Below are 21224 nucleotides of genomic sequence, written 5' to 3' on the forward strand. Positions count from 1 at the left end.
TACTAGATATATTTCTGGAAGAATGAAATGAAATGTTATAAAGTCTCAAATGATACTTCACTATCTTTCCAAGAGTTTCACAAAACATCTCTGGCTCAGACAGGAAACTTGAATCTTTTGATTTTGTCTTGAGTTTACTACATCCTACTGTACATGGAAAACAGAAGCGATCTTTTAGATAATAATGATAATACAGGGTACTTATAATGCGCCAGTTCCACATAGTTAACATGCTCAAGGCGCAGTAGAAGAAGTAAGTCATGAAATACAAAAATCCTTACACAAACATGCACATGAAAATGAATGACACAATAATGATAATGAAAAAATATACATCATAATATACAATTCTACTGGAAAATGGTCATGAACAAATGAGTCTTGAGGGCAACTTTAAAGGAGTCAACATTCGAAATGTGACGGATAGCTTGAGGCAACTGATTCCACAGGTAAGGTCCAGCACGTGCAAACGACCGATCCCCCCATGATTTCTTCGTTTTTGGAACAACAAGCAATCTACAATCAGATGACCTTAAACATCTGGAAGGATTATAAAATGTCAGTAAATTAACATTGTACTCTGAGGCAGATCCATGTCTGCAATAAAAACAAATAGTAATAGTTTAAATACAATGCGAGATTCAACAGGTAACCAATGCAATGAGGACAAAACAGGGGTAATGTGAGTATTTCTCCTGGTAAGGGTAACAATGCGGGCTGCTGAATTTTGCAATTTTTGTAACCATGAAAGTTGAGATGTACAGTAGTCCCCACTATCAGGGTATCACTTGCCATCTGAGAGCATAATCATACCATTTTTAGCTTATACAGTGTACCAAAAACAGTAGGTTGCTTGTCATCTTTCTTTACAGCGAAACAATTGGGGTCACACTTTTATCACCTTACTAGCAGAAACTGGCCGTTGACTAAGTATTGTTTTTCAGTAGCAGCACTGGGAGCACTTTCATACAATTCCTCCACACATCTACCGCAATAGTTTGTCAGACAAAAATATTCCAAAAGACGTGTAGTCAATTACTTCACAACCTCGGCATCAGAAATATCCAGATGGGAGAATTTGTATCTTTAACATGGATACATTATCTGTGGAAAGGCATAAATAGTACAACACGAAGAACAAACAATCATCCCCATCCCCACATTCAAGAAACCGGAGTGAAGATTTAAAAAAAAAAACAAAAAAAAAAAACAGCAATACAGTTTGAGTAAAATGGAAAGACCAACTACAGACATAACAACATAACAAACAATTTGACTCTAAATGTACAGTGATAAGCATCAATGGGTTTCCAACCTTCAGGGCATATGTATGAGGTGTAGTTGACGATGGGGCCATTGGTGTCGTCACAGTAGAAGCTGGCGGGACAGGTCTTGCAGTCCCAGCGTTGCGGCTCGTCCTGGTACGTTCCCGCGGGACAGGCGTGCTCCTCGGCGACACCTTCCTCGCAGTAGTAACCAGGGCGACAGCGGTATTCGTTGGGAGTCGGAATGGTCTGTCCCCCAGGGCAATAGAAACCTACAAGGAACAAAGGAAAAAGGTCAATATTAAGGACTATGTTAAGGGCATGTACCAGAGAGAAAATATGACTGATTACAGAATTGTGCTTTCAGTGCAAGCATAAAGTAATGTTGCCTCATAAATTGCAGCTTTCTCATGAATCCCTCTACATACAGTACTGTATGCGCCATATATTTCGCAAGTCTAAATTTTCGCCATCATTTTCACATCTGGATCAGAGTCAATAGCATTTCTTTAATTTCGCCAATAGCACCCAACTCGCGAAATTCGCGAAAATAAAAACCTTGCGAAATATTCGGCGTACACAGTGTATTGACCACAACAGCTTCTTTCTTCCTCAGGCATAGAACACCACAAGTTCACATCTCTGCACATTACACATTGACTGAATTATATGACATCATGTGTTGTCTGAAAGTTTGCATAGTGATGTAAAATGAGAAAGAGATATATATAAATAAGGCAGTGCAATCTCGGCTTAAAGCTCACTGCTGCCCTGCGACTGTCACCATATCGTCGCTGGGCTGACAAGACCTTGTATCTCAAATTTTGGTGAAAATGACTTTTTTGCATTAGTGGTCAAATAATCGGTTAAGTGATGTCCTGTCCAAATCCCAGCTGTCTTACCCCAAAAATGAAGCCACCACGGCATGTCAAAGGAACGGCTATCCCATTCAGTATAGTGCTTTGGCCGCCATGTTTTTTGGCTCTCCTGAACATTTGACATTTATGAGATACGAGGTCTTGTCGCCCCAGTGACGATATGCCTTCCTAACACTCTCCCAATGTTGCCTCCCTTCTTCTTTCAAGTCTTCTTTAACCCAACAACAGTCCCTTCAAGGACTACAGATACACGTGGCATCAATGTAAAGCCCTCGGCACACCGAGCACGGTAACGGAAATGGTCTGGCATGTTGCTGTGGTGAGCCAAAAGGAACCATGTCAGTCTGATTATGTTATAATATCACGTCTCCGCTGCTAATTTTGTAACAAAATAAATCTTCATATGGTGACTTTGCTGCTTCCGATTTTGATGTACAGTATAAGAGTAAAACTTTTGGTAATTTTGTATCAAAATGATTGATTTTTAAACAGATCCACACATGGTTCTTTTCGGATCACCACAGCAAAAAACTGGACTGTTGCTGTTACTGTGATCGGTGTGCTGAGGCCTAAAGCCTCAGGCCTACTGTATTCCTCATGGTAAAAAGTTGTATATGACATGAACTACATTGTATCACAGCAGTGTAAGCGGTCCTCACCTGCACTGCAGTTTCCTTCTGGCTGGGCTAGACCGCTCTCGTTGCAGTACTTGCCAGCGAGGCAGTCCAGACAGTAGGTGATGTTCTGGGCCAGCTGACTGGGCTGGTAGGTACCCGGTGGACAGGCCACCTCCGAGGGGCTCCCCTCCACACAGTAGTGACCCGGGCTGCACCGGTCTCCTGCAGAGGTTAACGAGAAACGCAGTCATCGTTTACGTATCTGTAAATATTTTGTATTGTTAGGTGTGCCCGATACCAGCTGTGCTTTTTGGTGCCATGACTCCTTCACTGTACATACATCTCCAAGTTGCCCTTGTACTGATTTGGCACTGAAGGAAATGAAATCAATGCTATTTTGAATTGGAAAAAGAAAAAAATAGTTAATTGAAAGTTAGGACAATCATCCCTTGCACAAAAGAGCCCCTCATCATCTTCAACCTCTAGTGAATTCTTGTACCAATATGCAGTCAGGACCATTCCTAATTCGTTAACACCAGCATTTGCTACCAACAATCCTTTCCATGATCATCACCATCCAGAAATGCCAACCCCATCAATAGCATTGCAGTATTCTGAAGACTCAAAAGGCATATTTCCGGTGGAAATACAGTATTCTTAACTTTTCTACAGCTAGATGTGTGGTAACACACACTTTTTTTTTTCATCTTTTTTTTTTGGCGGGGGGGGGGGAGGGGAAGGTAGTACAGACCTCCCAACCTTTCTGACTGAAAATAGGGAAGATTTGGCTCAAAAGTAGGAAAGAAAGAGCAGTTCCCGTAGGAGTGTGTAGTCAAATTATCCAGAAATATAGGAAACTCTTATTGAAACAAGACCTGGGAATTGTCAAAATTCAGATTCTTTCCTTCAAATTCAGTATGGTTTGGAGATCTGAACGTATTTCATGTAAAAAAAAAAAAAAAAAAAAAAAAATCTGCTATAGTTTTAGTAAAAAACAAACAACAACAACAACAATGCAGTACTAAATACTACAAGAGGTAATAGCACTTCTGACTACATGTATATCTTACCTCCACTGCCCATAGGAGTCCCAGTGATGGATCCACCGCTGCAGTAGTAACCCGCAGCACACATGGCAAACGGAGCGTCCAGGCTGGCATTGTGGCAGTACCATCCGGGGTCACATGTGACGGGAGCCGACGCCCCTTGAGGGCAGTATTCACCTTGACAGGGATGTACAATATGAATTTGAATGTTAGAAGAGTCAGAGGACATTATTTCGTGTATGAACTGACTATGAAGCAACTGCATCTATTGGTACTGTATGCTTGTAATATTTAGCACTTTGATGCAAATAATTAAAATCCTATTAACATACTTTGCTCTGTCATGCAGTACAATACCAAACAAAACAACAAAACCTAAAATGACTCTATAATAAGTAAAATTCTTTAAAAAATGCTAAAATCCAACATCCTGCATGATTGGAAAAAAAAAATTAACCAGAATTTTATCTGAATAGTATTTCCACTGTGTAGAGTATCCATAGTCAACTCCAAATGAATGGTAAATCTTTCACTTAACACAGACTGCACATCATGAAATACAACTTAACATATTTCTCTTTTAGCCATTCCATCCCATCCCTATAGAATGATGTGACCTGACAGCAACTCCGGCATACCTTCGCTCTCCCGTGCACACACATGTACGGATTAAGTATGATAGATATAATTGCTGTGAGCACAGTTAATGGCTGATTTACTGCAAGGTCCGATCGGTCTGTTGCTCAACTTTTTTACTTGTATTCTTTTCTTTCGAAGAGTCAAAATCTCATTCCTCTTTCCCCAGCTCAGCTGGTCAGTTTACCTGCTTGACATCGGCCTCCAAGGCTGGGGTCCGTCGGCTGGGCTTCGTACGCACCACCGATGCAGTACCAGCCCGGATCGCAGTAATCCGTTGGGTCGGGATTCCCAGAGCCCTGGCAGTACATACCCGGTAGGCAGGGGGCGCACCAGGACTCATTGTGTCCACCTTGAATGCATGGGAGACAGCAATCAGAGTACAGTCAAAGCATGATGAAAATTATCACTTCTCCTGCTAGTACCACTCAAATCTCACCACAAAAAAAAAAAAATAATAATAATAATTATAATAACCTCTACAGTTCTTAAGACAGTCAATCTTTCACAATCCAAACATGCACAATAGACATTAACCCTAATATAATGTACATGTACTCTCTGGGCATTATTAGTCTCGTTATTGTCGGGGGCATTATGGCACCCTCACCCCCATGATCTCCACTGTTGTTTGACTGGTTGCCTTAAAATTGTGCATAAGGATAGAGGATGAAATAATCTACTGTACAAAGCTGTAAGGCTGAATTCATGTAAGTCATTTTCCTTTATTTTATATAAATCAATTCATGCTAATTTATGAGACAAATCATAGCTTTAGTTGTTTCTCACCAGGTTCTCATGTGATAAGGCAAATTGACAGTAAAGTTCCCTTACGCTTTAAATGTAAGACCACATTTAGTCTCTGTTCCCATTAGTTTACACAGCATTCAATGGACCAATATGTCTGGTGCTCATCCAGGTTTACAAGGACAACTTTATCAAAGATAGTGACCTTACTGCTACGGTGACTGGACTAGAATCACCAACCCCATCACTGTTCTGTACTCACCTGTCAAGTTGTTGAAGGTTCCCTCGGGACAAGGATTCCTGATGTCATAGGTCGTTCCAGCTGGACAGTAATAGCCAGCAGGACATATGGTATCCCTAAAAAGAAAAACAAAACAAAACAAAACAAAAGTAAAGAATCAATTCCAGGCTCTCTCATCATCAGTTCAAGACATTTGCTCCTGTGACAATTACTCCTACAAAATGTCTGCATGCTAAGCCAAGCATAAATCCCACTCCCAAACTTGTTACCCTAACCCTACCCCTACATAATGCCCTGGGAGAGCAGTGCAATTGTCACAGGAGTAAATGTTGTGTCATCCTTTCATCATATTGGGGCACTGTATCATGTGAGCTATGAGACTTTCACATGAACAGATGGCAGTAATTAATATATCTTCATGTAACTAACAGCTTATAAAATCTTGGCATGCTACGTAGGTATCAAATCTATTGAAAATTCCCATGTCTTGGAAGCAAAAGCTTGGGCAATCAAATTACAAAGTGATGGTATGGTACAGTCCCCATCCTGCAGCTGATACAGTGTACATCCCTGCAAAAGGAAAATCAGTCACCTTGTGCAATATTGTCCACACATTAAAACCAACATAATAGGCAAAGGCAACACATCAATTTCATTGTTACCCACATCCACAGAACGATCCTTCATGAGTTGCATTAATACGTTGAAGACTTACTAGTCTCGAGTGTTGTATAATAGGGCAGGTATCTACACTAAGCGTGTGTTATATCAAAATCAGTTCATCCTCGAAGGGTTAAAGAACTGTGTGCATGATGTGTACACTGTAAGTGCCAGTTTCTGAAGATATCCACTTCAGACCATTTTTAACCCACTGGTCCATGGGCGTGATGATGGGTGTTCCCCCCCTCCCCCCCCCCCCCCCCACCCACCACACCCATGTCAAGGTGAGACAGCACCCTTTACACTGGTACTCACAGGTAGGTGGTGGCATTGGGGAGGCAGTAGTACCCCGCTGGACACTCCTTACAGCTATCCTGGCCCTCCTCATCCTGGTAGGTCCCCTCTGCGCACCCCACCGGGAGCTCTGACCCCTGGGGGCAGTGGTAGCCGAGTGGACACACCCCACCATAGCCAGTATGGTTGCCTTCAATCAAAAAAAAAAAAAAAAAAGAACCAAATGAAGACAAGTCCCAAGTAAACTTGTTCAGGTGTCTATGGGAAATGTACATTATAGCAAAATCAGTTCATCCTCAATGAGTTTAAAATAGGAAATATATTCAAGAGAAGTTTAAACCCTTATAATAAGTTGATCAATTCCATCTATTCAACAAAGAAATAAGCCTAAGATTTCAAGTCATGTTGATTTACCCCCAAAAAAAATAAATGAAGATCATTTAAGACATAAATATATGTACAATGTACACTTTGACTCTATTCATCGTTCACATGCAAAGAAATAGACTGATGCTTCAAAGAATAAAAGAGCATGTCCAATTTGAACAGGAAAAGTATCAGAGATACAGGCAAATGACTTTACCTGCATAGGTGCAGCCATCATTGACAAAGGCAGTTGGGTTCGACCGGTCCACTCTGGATGTGCAGAAATATCCAGCAGCACACTCAGCTGTAGGCTCAGTGAGATTGACTCCATCACAGTAGAATCCACCTAAAGGGGGCCAATGTAGAGAGTGTTACAAGCAACCTGCTACAAAGTTGACCCATCCATCAATGCATGGGGTACTTCTTCCTGCATTTTGTCCCTGAAATACACCTGTACAATCTCCAGAATACAGGTCAAAATGGTATACTCATCTGAAAACACTTATTATATATTCAATTTCCCAAAACTTCTTCTGTAGCAATCGTATCATCATCCCCTTCTTCTCCTCCTCCTCCTCCTCATCATCATCGCTATCATCATTATCATCATCATCATCATCATCATCATCATCATCCTCACCATCCTCATCACCATCATCACCATCTTCATCACCATCACCATCACCTTTCACTGGCCCCATTTTAACATAACCATTCCCATGACCAATACCATGACATTATTATGAATTTCACATCCTCCTCATTCTTTAAATTATCAACATTAAAATGATCATCATCATTATTATCATCATCATCACCATCATCATCATCATCACCATCATCATCATCATCATCACCATCATCATCATCATCATCATCCTTCATTGTCTCCACTTTGATCGCCATCACCACAGCCAATACAATCACAGCATCATTATGAATTTCACATCCTCCTCCCACCCTTTTCATCATCATCACCACTACCACCATCATCTTCACCGTAACTACCCCAATCCCTTCTCCTCTTGCCTCCATCTCTCCTCCCAACATCCCACCAGCCAATCTCTCATCTCACCTGGGCAGTTTGTACAATCCTCCTCATACTCCAGTCCCATGCTGGCCCCATAGGTGCCAGGCGGGCAAGCCGTCCAGTTACGCCCGGTTCCTGCCGGACAGAAGTAGCCCTGGGGACACTCCCGATGGCCAGCCGATGAGTTGCCTTAACAAAGAGGGTAAAACATAATCAAGTAATCATTCTCTAATGCTGTTGGGTTTTTTTAGTTCTCTATTAACCATCAATAGCCAAAATCTTGACAAATATTGCAAACCAACTCTCAGCAAACTACAGGAAAATGAGCTGTCATGACTAAAAATGCATTGCACCTCAAAGTAATAACAAGATACATAACTGTCTCTCATAAAATCAAGTAGTAACAGTTAGTGATGTATGAAGTTTCACGATAGCTTGTTTTTAGCAACATCTCTGTTCTGTGTCGTTAATGACGCAGTACTTAAAAGTTACAAACGTGACAAATTACATCATACACGTGTATGTACATTTGTAGTTTACTCATTTCATTCTCTTGCGATCATATTCTTTTTCAACACCCACCTCCCCCCCCCCCCAACATTGATCGGACCGCAGCAACAAACAATCCTTCAAATCACAATGGAAGTTATACAGAGTCACACAAATCCCAGAAAATTTATTTGTCTTGAGTATCATGTGTGCAACATACTACCATCCACACAATAAAAACAGTGATATAAACTTAAGAATGAGAAGATGTTGTATCCAAGAAGAGTTCTGGGTCGTTTTTTTTTTTTGTGGCTACCGTCAACTCACCTTCGATGACCTCCTCCGGCACGCAGTAGAAGCCGGCGGGACACTCCAAGCACTCAGCGGCCTGGGTCAAGTTGGTGAAGTATCCCGGCTCGCAGGGGACGGGCAGAGGGCTTCCCGTGGGACAGTGCAGGCCGATGCTGCAGGGGTAGTCATCTGGGTTTGGAACGCTCTGACCGGGTGGACAGTAGAAGCCCGGGTCGCACTGACCAGAAGGCGCTGAGAGCCCTGTGGAGACAAAAGTGAGAGGAAAAAAGGCTTATGTACCATGAACAGGAAGTTGCCTCCACTTGCAAAACATCATGGGAGCTGTGAGATGTTTTTTAATCATGGGGAACATTTTCAAGTCCTTGCAATGACGGGAATAAAGATTCAGTATTAATCATTACAGTGATTTCCTCAATGAATAGCATATCTTCCACCTCGCCTTATTTGCATGTAAGCACAAATGTCTCAAAACTGTCGCTTCATAGAGGTCATGTGACCATTTCACTGTTTTTAATCAATCATTCTATTAAGAGTAATCACAAGTCCTTTGCACATCATCTTCACAAGTTATCACTGCTACATGCAATAATTTATGATTTCTTCCTCATCAATTTCATTCCAATCGGAAAATTCAGTGAAAATTCATGAGAATGCCATGACAATTTCTTTCAACCCACTACCAAAGAAATACAAACTACAAACTGTATTTGTGGGCAGGTTGAAGATCGGTGCATACATGCACATAAACACACACCCACATAACACACACACAAGGGTTAAGTACACGTACCTGTGTCATTACAGTACCAGCCCTCATCACAGTCCACACACTGGCTAACATTCCATCTCTCCAGGGTGTTGCTGTATGTCCCCGCTGGACACGGTTCGGGAGTGGCTGACCCCTCCGGACAGTAGTGACCGACGGGGCAGGAGACGTTGGTGGCGTCCCACGACCCGAGAACACAGTAAAACCTGCCACAAGACAAACACGCATAGGCCAGGTGAGATCAGAATATAGCCAAAACCATTTGACATTCAAGGGATTGCACAATATACAGTAAGCTGATATTGCAGTAGTTTCACATAATACTCTTATCCTATCCAGCTATGGAATGTGTTTAATCCCCTTATAAATACAGGTACAATTCATACAAAGCTAAAACGTACTGGTACAGTGTACTAGAAAATGCAAAATTCATTCTGAAAGAAATGAAGTTGTCTGTTCAAAAGTCAAACAAATTCGAAGTTCTCCTTTTCTATATGTCAAAAGAGTACTTCAGATATCATTGGCCGAATATTGTGAGTCATTGCTACCGCGAACCACTGTACACGTGTAGGTCAGTACAGGACACCTGTGCCAATGACAGTAGTACATAAGTGATCAGTAACATTGCGATTGTGATAACCACTCACAAGATCTTTATCCTGCTAGTTATCAGAACTAGGGTTGGATCTCTTTTATGCAATTCCTTGTGGAATGTCCCCTTCAAAGAAAGAGGGCCTCACAGAGGGATATGCAACATACTGTATACGTATGAGTTGTGCATCAAATGAAAGAAGAGAAGTGTATCTTTCAATCCATGTACAACTCATAATGCAAATATGAGATTATGATCGCAAAGAATTGCAATGAAACTTGGTTTCGTCTTTTCTGGGACAAGCTGTACAGTACTGACCTTGTACGACACACTCAGGTACAAGGCAGATGGTATGCCAACATCAGTAAAATTTGTTGCTATACAACTTGCGTCCCTTGTAGACAGCATTATTACATGTACCTAAACATCTATTCTTTTCTACCAAATTCATCTTGACATGAAACCAACAATGGCATCATAGGTTTCATAACATAATATGCTACTGCGACAATTGCTCCCGTGAAATACCTGCACTCTAAGCCCACCATAAATTCTACTTACAGACACAACCCTAATCCTAATCCAAATTCTCACAGCAAGCTATTAAAACCTTAAACCATATCACAATTCTTACGAACCCTAACTCCAAGACCTAGGAGAAAATGAGAGCGGAGCAATTGTTGCAGGAGCAAATGCCACGTCACCCATCCCGAGTCAGTAACGATACCATCACCAGTCCCTGCGGCATCTCCCACTTTCACTCACCCTTCCATGCACAGTCCAGAGGTGTTGGTCAGTCCGGTCTGAGAGCAGTGGTGACCCGGCGTACACAGCTGGCAGTCTCCTTCAGCCTGGAGTCCATACTGGTCACTGAATGACCCCTTGGGACAAGGGACGGGGTCTGTGGTGCCCTCTGGACAGTAGTGACCAGGGGTGCACTCATTGGCATCATCACCTGAGGAGGGCATCAGAGAAAACAGATTGAATTGACTCCACTCCAAGACTTCACCTCAAAATCATTACTTTGTCATTACATACAATCCTGTATTTTAATAATCACAAAAAGCACTTATAATGTAGCATCATTCTCGAATCACTATTTTAAGGCACAGATGGGTACAAAGCACAATGATAAACCAAAAGAAGAAATTAATACATGCACCTAAAAATTAATCATATGCAAAGAAAAGGAAAACAGGCAATACAGTTTTTTGAGCTCTCCTAAATGCATCATTCACAGAAATTTAAAATTGTATACAATGTATGCTGTTAAGATAATGTGAGATTCTTTCACATACAGTATGTACAAAATGTCTATACACACAAGTATGATTAACCCTAAAAAGACTGGGCTATTTTGGTAGCTCGAAAGACTGGGGGGGGGGCCTAAAGGGCCCCCCCTTAAGATCTCGGCCGTGGATCGCGCGATCGCCGCAGAAATTTGCACAATGGTAGTGTGCGATGTAATCTACAAGATCGTATATTTAAATTTTCCAAAATAGTCTTCTTTTATTTTATTTTGATTAATTATGCTAATTTATGCGAGAAATCAGACTTTTTGATCTAAATCAGTAAATAAAGTTCCAAAGTGCTAATTTTTGGTCTAGATATTCTTTGGGGCATTCTTAGCAAATGTACTAGAAAAAAAAATTCGGTATCAAAATTAATTTCTTATTTATTTTATTGTTTTATGAATTTCTTATGTATTTCTTTGTTTTTTCGACCTTTTGTTTTTGTTGTTTTTTTCGGCAAAATTTGTGGCAGACCCTTTTTGAAGCATAATACTACTAAAACAAATTGATTTTAGCCATTGAGAGTAAAAATAAGCCTATTTATATGAACCATGTGATAAAACTCAATTTGTATTGACTTTGTACACAAAATCACATTTTTGAGCCATTTTCGGTCTCACGTGCATGTACAAAAAGTTATGTAACTTCAGAACCGTACCCCCGGGCGTCACAAATTTGGTGTCAAAATGTGCAGGAAACTCGAAAGAAAAAAGTCATAGAGCATCGCGGCGAGAGCATTGCGTGTTGCTGAGTAATCGCGCGAAATGTCGAGGGGGGGGGCCTTTTAGGCCCCCCCCCCCCAGTCTTTTTAGGGTTAAAGAACACAAAAGTTCTCACTTCTAAAACCCATGACAAATTCTATCACTAAAATGTTTCCATATGGTGTCTGTTGTAAATCATATCTACATGTAGTATGGAAACATGAAATGTATGTTCAGTTTAAGGGAAAGTACATTCTAACTTCTTTTGTTAATCAAGTTTGTAGTAATGTACAGTAGCAGTGATTGACAGATGTCTTTGACAGAATCTTTCTTTTTTTCTTTCTTTTTTTGCTGGCAGATCCAGGTATTCTGAAGACAAATGAAAGGAAAAATATTACAAAGTATATGACTCATATTCATATAGTTCTTTTGGCCACATAAAAGTGATGATTCGGGTATTACACAATCAGCGAAGTAAAGTTAACATGCATATGAATTGCAAAGGTCCCTTAATCAGGTCATTTAACCCACTGAAGACTAGTCCCAAGTATACTCAGGCAGGAGTCTATGAGAAATGCATGTTATACTTAGTAAAATCAGCTTGTGTTCAGCGGGTTAAAATCAACACTTTTCTCTCCTCACCTTGACTTGGAGCCGAGATGTTGGCGTACTGCTTGCAGAAGAAACCTGCATCACACAGCTCCTGGGGATACACCATCCCTGGGGTGGGGCAGTAGTATCCACCCAGACAGGGGCTACACAGGCTCTCCTCGGTCAAACCTGCACAATCAACATTTAAACTCTTTGACTTCATACAACACTAACTGGGGGGAAATGCACTAACAGCTCTCTCTAGCAAACTGCATTTTCTTACATTGCATAATATATTATAAGCAAGTAGCCATGTTAGCAGTAAGTGGCATCTACTATTCTCTTACTCAAATCAAAATAAGAATAATCGATGGCATTCTGTGTCAAATATATAGCACCACTTTACTGTAATAAAACAATTTTCATCAATGTGCTAAAATGATGATGAAACATAACACAAATCTAAATAATTATGATAAAGACATGTCACTTCTCATATCACCTTCAGCATTGGTTTTGATGATCAGGTGTTCAAAAATAGCTTCAAATAACACAAGTATAAGACATATATGTATAGTATACTCATAAGTTGCATACTGTAAAACGAGGAATGTTTGCATGCATCTTAATTTCGCGAATTTCGTGAGCGGCAACATTCGCCAAATTAAAATGCAAGCGAAAGTTCTTGCCTACACAATATGCATTGGATGCCAGTGGTAAGCCGCGAAAATTTCATGCTGCGAAAAAGGCCGTCGGCTCCAATTCGCGAAATTTTAATGCCGCGAATATATCGTGTTTTACAGTATTCTACTGGGCTTTATATACTGTACATGTCCATGTACAAGGTATAATGTTATGGGCAGAAGTTTTTCGACTGTAAACTTTGTATTTATCAGGTGACTGTCACGGAAGACTATGTCATCTTATATGAAATGAATGATACCCAGAACTAAAGACCACCAGTCTCACCTGTCTGGTTATTGAAAGTACCGATGGGGCACGGGAACTCCACATCGTATCTAGTCCCGGCGGGACAGTAGTGTCCCGGGGGACAGAGTCCCGTGTAGTTGAGTGAGACCGGCGAGATGGTGTTGTCACAGTAGTAGCCGGCGGGGCACTCCTTGCACGAACTCTGACCCTCCTCGTTCTGGTGGGTGCCGTTCTCGCAGATCTGGGGTTCGAAGCTCCCCTCGACGCAGTAATAACCCACCGGACAGCTGAAATTCAGTTAAAAATGGACAGTTATGCAATGAGGTGAGGAAGCAAGCTATCTTTCTGTATCATCTTACTACTTTTGTTTTTATACCCTACAAGTACAACTGTACATGTATGTGAGTACAAATTAATGAAATTGTAACTGATTGAGAAACTGCCCTTCATTGATGGAAATAAACTCCAATTATACAATGTTCTGTGTAATAGCCATGAGAAAAAAAAAAATCATGGGCATACATGCTCAGTTGGGATTTGAACCCACAACCTTCTGATTGTTAAAGACAGGCTTTATACCCTCTAGATCACCAAGCTTCTGCCCAGCAGTCAAATTTAATGCAACTGCGGCATCAGAACGAATACTCTATTATCCTGTCATGATACAGTATTTCCTACAGTACAGGTGCATACCCATAATCTTTTCATGATCGACAATTCACAAAAGTTCCATGTCGTGAAAAAGGCCATGTGCTCCAATTTGCAAAAGAAGCCACACAGATACTGTATAACAAGTTAGAAATTTTAGCGTGCTTGAAACTTTCACAATTTTTCACGAGGAGCCAAGATTCCCAAAAGTGAAATCCAGGTGAAAGTGTTTGTCTGCACAATGCATTGAGTGCAAAAGGCAATTTACAAAAATGTAATGCTGCAATGAAGGCCGTCGGCTCCAATTTGTGAAAGTTTCATGCCGCAAATGGTTATGGTTTTAGAGTACATTGGGTCTCAAACCACAGAGACACACATTTTGATCACTGAGAGGGCATGGAGCATATCACCAGGCAGAGTGTGGTCATTGTGGTCACTCAAAAGTTGGCTGGACTCACATGTACTCGGCTGGCGCTGACACATTCTGGCCTCCGGGGCAGTAGAAGCCGGCGTCACACTGCCCAGCTGACTCTTCTCGCCCCACCCCGGGGCAAAACTCCCCCAGGGGGCAGGGCAGGCAGTCTTCCAGTGCATCATTCTGCTGCGAGTTGAGGTAGTACCCAGTGGGACAGGCCAGAGGGGCGGGGCTGCCTACCGGACAGTAGTGACCAACGGGACACACGCTTCCGGTGGTGTTGTCGGTGGGGGCGGGATCCAATGCCCCCAGAGTGCAGTAAAACCCTATAGAGGGGGGAGGGGAAAATGTAATATTGCTAAAAGTTAAGCACTAAGACATCATTCTGTTCAAAGCACAAATTTATTGCTACTCTGACATTGCACTGCCTTTATACTAATTGTGCATATAGGTGTCCACCATTCCAATTACAATGAAAATGCCTTTTGAATGACTCACAAAGGCACTCACAGCAGAATCAAATTTAATTTGAAAGTTTTATAAGTTTCATCATTTGTACAGTCTAACTGACTGGTAAATACATGTACAGACAAAAACTGACAATCTCAGATTTTTTCCTCTTGTTTTGTGTCACGGATATGCATCAATATGATGCACATGTGTGAACAACATTCATCTTGAAATAATGCGAGGGTGTTTTGTGTTTCACACCACGAAATCTTCCCCAGGACATTTTTATCTAATAGATATTTAGTTTCCCAAGGCTGAAAATGCCATATCGAAAGACCACATTGACTCTGACCACATACACACAATACATAGGAAAAGTGGTCCTCTGACCCACAAACTGTACCTGCTGAACAGTTTCCTGTAGGCTCCTCAAGACCAGCCGTCTGACAGTACATCCCAGGGGTACAGTCAGATGGGGCGTACGATGCAACGGGGCAGAAGGTTCCTGGCATGCATTCCCCTCCCGCGATCAGCGTCATGGCAGATGTCGAGTTCCCTGAGCAGTACCAGCCTGAGGGGAAGACAAAACCCAGACAGAACCAGATTATTTCTTCTGTTTCTCTCCCTATCATAGCATTTACATTGTACTTGTCTTAAAATTTGTCAAATCACCAAATAAGTCCACCTTAACCCCTTGAGAACGAGTCCAGAGTATACTCTGGCATGTGTCTATGGAAAATGCGTGTTGTAGAAAAATCAGTCCATCCTCAACGAGTTTTAAGCTACTGAAATCCCTGCATATGACTTGCTGAGAGCAAATTTACTAGTGAATATCACTGATGAAATGCCCTCCCCCCTGGTCTCTCCACCTAACCAGGTCTCCATCTCTTGGCTTGCGGACTCTACAAGTGTTGGATCAGATGTGTTGAGTGTAATATTGAGGAACATACAATTGTACATTGTAGCACGGGGCTGGGTATCGATTTGAACTCATGAGCCGACATTCAAGAAACCAAAGTCTATACACCGGAGGACTACTTCTACTCCTTCAAACTCTTACACACAACATAAGGACAGGGCTGATTTTGCTATAATACGCATTTCCCATTAACCTGTTGAGGATGAGTCCCGAGTATACTCGGGCAGGTGTCTATGGGAAGTGCGTGTTGTAGCAAAATCAAATCGTCCTCAACCTGCCCGAATATACTGAGGACTGGCCTTCGATGGGTTAATATTCCCTGCTCCTACCGCCAATCTCTTCAACATCCACTGCTCCTCCTACCTGGGTCACAAGGTCCCGTTGGGTATCCCAGACCGTCCATCTCACAGTAGTAGCCCCCGGGGCACGGGATGCAGTCGGCCCTCTCGGTGGCGTGGGTCGTGTTGAAGTACGTCCCCGCCGGGCACGGATTCTCAAACTCTGACGCCGTCCCGACGGGGCAGTAATGACCCTCTGGGCATGGGGTGTCCTCGTACGTCACAGCTCCTGAAGAGGGGACAAAATGATGACACGGTGCACTGAAAATCCAGATTCTCATATGGTATAAAGCTGTAATTGGTTGCTTCTTCACTCACTATCTCACTATGGGATATCCAATCCTGATCTTTATCACAAATTATTTACTGTAAAACGAGAAATGTTCGCGTGCATTTAAATTTCGCGAATTTCGTGAGCGCCAAGATTCGCGAAATTTCTTATCTACGCTATATGCATTGAACGCAAAAGGCAATTCGCGAAAATTTCTTGCCACGAAAAAGGCCGTCGGCTCCAATTCGCGAAAATTTCGTGCCGCGAATATATCATGTTTTACAGTAATCCTTTCACATAGCAGGACACACAACATTTTTCAACTACTGTAAAACCAGAAATTTTTGCAGGCATTTTAATTTAGCAAATTTCGCTAGAGCCAAGATTTGCAAAATCGAAATGTATGCGAAAGTTCTTGTCTGCTATAAATGCCATTGGTAATTCAAGAAAGTTTCGTGCCATGAAAAAGGCAGACGGCTCCGATTCGTGAAAATTTCATGCCGCAAAAATGTTTGCTGAACAGTACACTGTAGTTCAATGATGCCTCGAAAATGATTACCCTCATTCAGCAAAATGTTCTCAACAGTAAGTACATTCTACACCATGACTTCCATTTGATGGTCATATACTGATTTGTACTACAGAAGTTTAGACCACTTCTTAAGTAAGGAGTGATGCCATTCTCCAACTGTTCATCAATAGACTGCCTAGTACTACAGGTATGTGTACATATCTGTAGCTTCATAACAATAATTCTAATGAACAAGCAAGAGTGGATAATGTCTTGCACATCAAAGCAACATCCCATTGCGAATATGTGAAATGAATATTGAAGAACCTCTTTGTTTGAGGGCCAATATTATTTCAACAGTAATTCAAACTCTGAAAAAAATATATATACATGTATATTTGAGATACATGTAGTACCAACAACTTTTGGAAGCTTTTTTCCAAATGGTAGAAGGCATAATTTCAATTTTTGCATATCATTTTACCGCTTTATCCTATTGATATGAACAACTAAATTACTACCACACAGAACATTACTTCATAATTTATAAAATTTGTATCATACTGGTTTTCATGGCATGCAGGTACATAAACTGAAGTTACGATGCATGTACAGCTATACAATATAACTACATTTGTACTGAGCTAGTAGTATAAAAGCTGCAATTTGAAGAGTAATGATTACCTGTGAGGCAGTAGTATCCCTCGGGGCAATCCCAGCATGCCGCCAGTCCAGTCGTGTTGGCGTAGGAGCCCGCCAAGCACTGGATGGGCTGATCTGAACCTAGAGGGCAGTACGACCCCTCGGGACAGATCCCACCCACTCCTGTATGCTCACCCAGCACAGCACAGCTCCCATTAACCAGGGTCGAGTTGTTGTTTCCGTTGGGGTCAGCCCGGTCAATGCCGTACTCACAGAAGTGACCTGAATGAGTACAGAAATTATTCATAAATGTTGATCACATTGTATTAAGACCATAATCTCTGTACAGACCTTGTTAACCCTTTATCTGCCGATGAGTCAACTATGAACAAATTTCACACATAAACTGATGGACGGGCAATCAATGCGACAAGCAGAGGGTTACAATCCAAACGCATTCAAATGATGAAATATTGAAATACATTGATGACATGGACAGGTTGTCCAACATTCCAAGGAGCTCAGAACATGACAGAGACTGACGGCTACCTAAAATTACAAAATTATTCACTAGATAATAATGATTTATGGATGATGAAGATCATAGGAAAACCTGTGTGCCAACGTTGTATATATCATCATCAACATCTTCATCAGCAATGTCATACTGTCACAAAATAAGTCACAAAAGTCTCAGATTAGTTTTACATCACGTACATTTTGTACAGTGTAGATATTATGTAGATGGCGCAACATACTGTCTTGTACAGTAAATCTGTTGTACAGTATCATTATTTTCATGATGATTACTTCTCATGATCATCAACATCACATCATTTGAAATGTTTCTTGAATGATATTAGTAATGATGGTAAGATTGATACAGATGTCATGGCCATAACCATGACAAAGACCGTGCTAATTATAAAAGAATGGAAATGACTATGATAGCAATGCTGCCCCCCCAAGGAAAAACGCAGTATCTACATCCAGCTCCATTTCTAAACAACCGAGATATTCACCATTTTATCTTTTTGCCAAAGCCCCTGGAAAATATACTCTTTTGAAAAATTCCTTCATTGTGGAATTTTAGTCTATCTAGCTACCAATTTTCCTGGAAAATATCATTTTGTGTTTTTGTTTTGTTTTTCAGTTATTGATGAAAATGTAGATACTTTGGGGAAACCCCACGCAATTGACTGATTTCCCCAAGGAAAAACGCAGTATCTACAATGGAACGAATTTCCCCAAGGAAAAACGCAGTATCTACAGCGGAATGACTAGGATTAATCTTCTGCCATAATTATGTATGCATGTATACATCATTGTTCAAGTATTCTCTGGCCCTGGGGGATGCATCCTCCATCTCCCCCCCCCCCCCCATTTATCCCCTGATTACAGAGTAGGCTTCATAAGATTATTAAATAACAGATCGTTCTTGGAACGTTTTGCTTAAAAGTGTATCCCAGACCGATCTTGCTGTAGGCCTAACGTTACGTCGATACGTGTTTAATATGAAGCTTGCCAGGGCTGTAATGTGATGCTACATGGCCTAGCCGCTAACTAGCATCTAGAATACTAGATCTAGATCTGTACAGTCTAGGTTACAGTCTGTCTAGACCAAAATAAATCTAAATCGGATGTCTGGACCTAGATCGATCTAGACTAGGTCTAGTTTTTATATCGTTTATTCTAGGCTGGCTACGTAGCCCAGCAGGCTACACGAGTCTACCGCCTCAGGCTATACATGCACGATGCTCACAGAAAAAAAAAAAAAAATAGCCTAACGTTAGAACTGCAGAAGGTTTAAGCCCTACACGAGCCAGGACTCTTTGATTAGAAAAAAACAAAAACACATCTAGAACCGGTCTAGAATGAAGTGACATCCGCTCTCTAGGCCTATTCCTTCTGGATTGAACCTAAGTTTAACGTAGATAATTGAACATTGACACTTCACTAGACTTAGGATTCTAAAAAGTGGTTAAGTTTTAGACTTCTTACTACAGGCCTGCCCTAGAGTAGGCCTATTCAAGTCCTACACTAGATCTTTCTTTAGACTTTCGGAAGACGGACCCTGAAAGTTCTGATTAACGTTAAGTCTAACATTAGAAAAGAGACGCAAGACTCAAACGTTAGGCATAGCCTACTGTCTAGACAAGTCTAAAAGACTTAGACTTAGATCTAAGGGAGGGTGTAACATACTAACATGTTACATAACCTGACGTTTATCCGATACAACACAAATAGATCTATTGCCTTTCGAAGAAACTTTCGGATTCGGAGCCTGAGGAATTTTGACAAGGGTCTAGGCCTAACAAAGTTACTTCACAACAAGTTATAGTACGGATAATGTTCATCATTGAGGTAGAATATGAAAGAATAAAGCTGATCGTTTATCACACGAAGCGAAGTAAACACAAATGTATGCATTTGTGTTTACCTCGCTTCGTGTGACAAACATGCATTGTGTTTACTTCGCTTCGTGTGACAAACAATCAGCTTTATTCTTTCAATATTGAAATAGTTTTGAATAACTTACTCATTATCTGCAGATAAATTTTTCTTGAGGGCTAGGCTCACGAGTAATTTTCCCCACGACAACATTTTGTTTTATTCCAAGTACACACTCCCACTGTATGCTGACTAGCCGGGCCCTGTGCTGACTGCTAGCTGCACAGCATCATCAGTGCAGCTGTGCAGCTAGCTGCAAGCTGTCAGTGTTGTGTTGTATCATAATGTGCACTCGGTTAGTCTTAATCACACACTGTGTTTTATATTAGGATCACGATCTCATCAAAATATTTACTAATCAGTATTGTTTCGGTTAGATATTTTGAACATTATGTCTTATTATTGAGCAAGTATATCTAAAGAAAGTAATTTACGTTAAAATTACAGAACAACCGGCAAAGTGTTCACATAAATAACAGTGTCTGGTAATTAAGACTAGCTTTGTAGATACTGCGTTTTTCCTTGGGGAAATATTCATCATGTAGATACTGCGTTTTTCCTTGGGGAAAGTGCAAGTTGAGTGTAGATACTGCGTTTGGCAGTTACGGAAAAGTGGCTTTCTAAACATTTTTTCAAAAATCTGAATATGTCATATGAAGAAGGATTGCCCACTGACTATATTTATGCAAAAAAGTGAAAATCGCCAAAAATGTTAGATACTGCGTTTTTCCTTGGGGGGGCAGAATACTGACGATTGAGCTAAGATTAACAATACCAAGAAGGGCCTTCTCACCTGGGTCACAGAGTGTGATGTAGTCCGTCTGGGCCATCTCTCCACAGTAGTAGCCTCCGGGACACTGGCGACACTGCAGGATGTCAGCAAGACCAGTCTCATTGTTGTAGGTCCCCCTTGGACACGGCTGCCAGTCAATGCCGGTCCCTGTTGGACAGTAGTAGCCCTCTGGACACGGTCCAATCAGGTTGCCAAGGACACAGTACCTGTAATTCAAATGAGAATAGCATCTTCAAAGATCTTCAAAGATTATAAGAATAGTGTCAATGGTCTTCAAAGATCTTCAAAGATTATTAGAATAGCATCAGTGTTTTTCAAATATCTTCAAAGATC

At 41.2% G+C, this 21224-nt stretch overlaps 1 protein-coding gene across 1 annotated transcript in view; it reads right to left on the minus strand.

The window, feature by feature from the left end:
- The window catches only part of LOC140229524 (uncharacterized), a 153999-nt gene that overhangs the window by 81232 nt on the left and 51543 nt on the right, over window positions 1-21224 (minus strand). The window contains 18 exon segments of the mRNA XM_072309772.1: window positions 1316-1537; window positions 2803-2982; window positions 3831-3983; window positions 4630-4794; window positions 5452-5546; window positions 6406-6574; window positions 6968-7096; window positions 7826-7969; window positions 8597-8821; window positions 9372-9553; window positions 10705-10894; window positions 12575-12712; window positions 13493-13740; window positions 14560-14842; window positions 15370-15537; window positions 16249-16452; window positions 17690-17929; window positions 20892-21097. Coding sequence (XP_072165873.1) covers window positions 1316-1537; window positions 2803-2982; window positions 3831-3983; window positions 4630-4794; window positions 5452-5546; window positions 6406-6574; window positions 6968-7096; window positions 7826-7969; window positions 8597-8821; window positions 9372-9553; window positions 10705-10894; window positions 12575-12712; window positions 13493-13740; window positions 14560-14842; window positions 15370-15537; window positions 16249-16452; window positions 17690-17929; window positions 20892-21097 — 3341 coding nt within the window.

The sequence above is a fragment of the Diadema setosum genome, chromosome 6 (genome assembly GCF_964275005.1).
Source record: "Diadema setosum chromosome 6, eeDiaSeto1, whole genome shotgun sequence".
Lineage (NCBI taxonomy): Eukaryota > Metazoa > Echinodermata > Echinoidea > Diadematoida > Diadematidae > Diadema > Diadema setosum.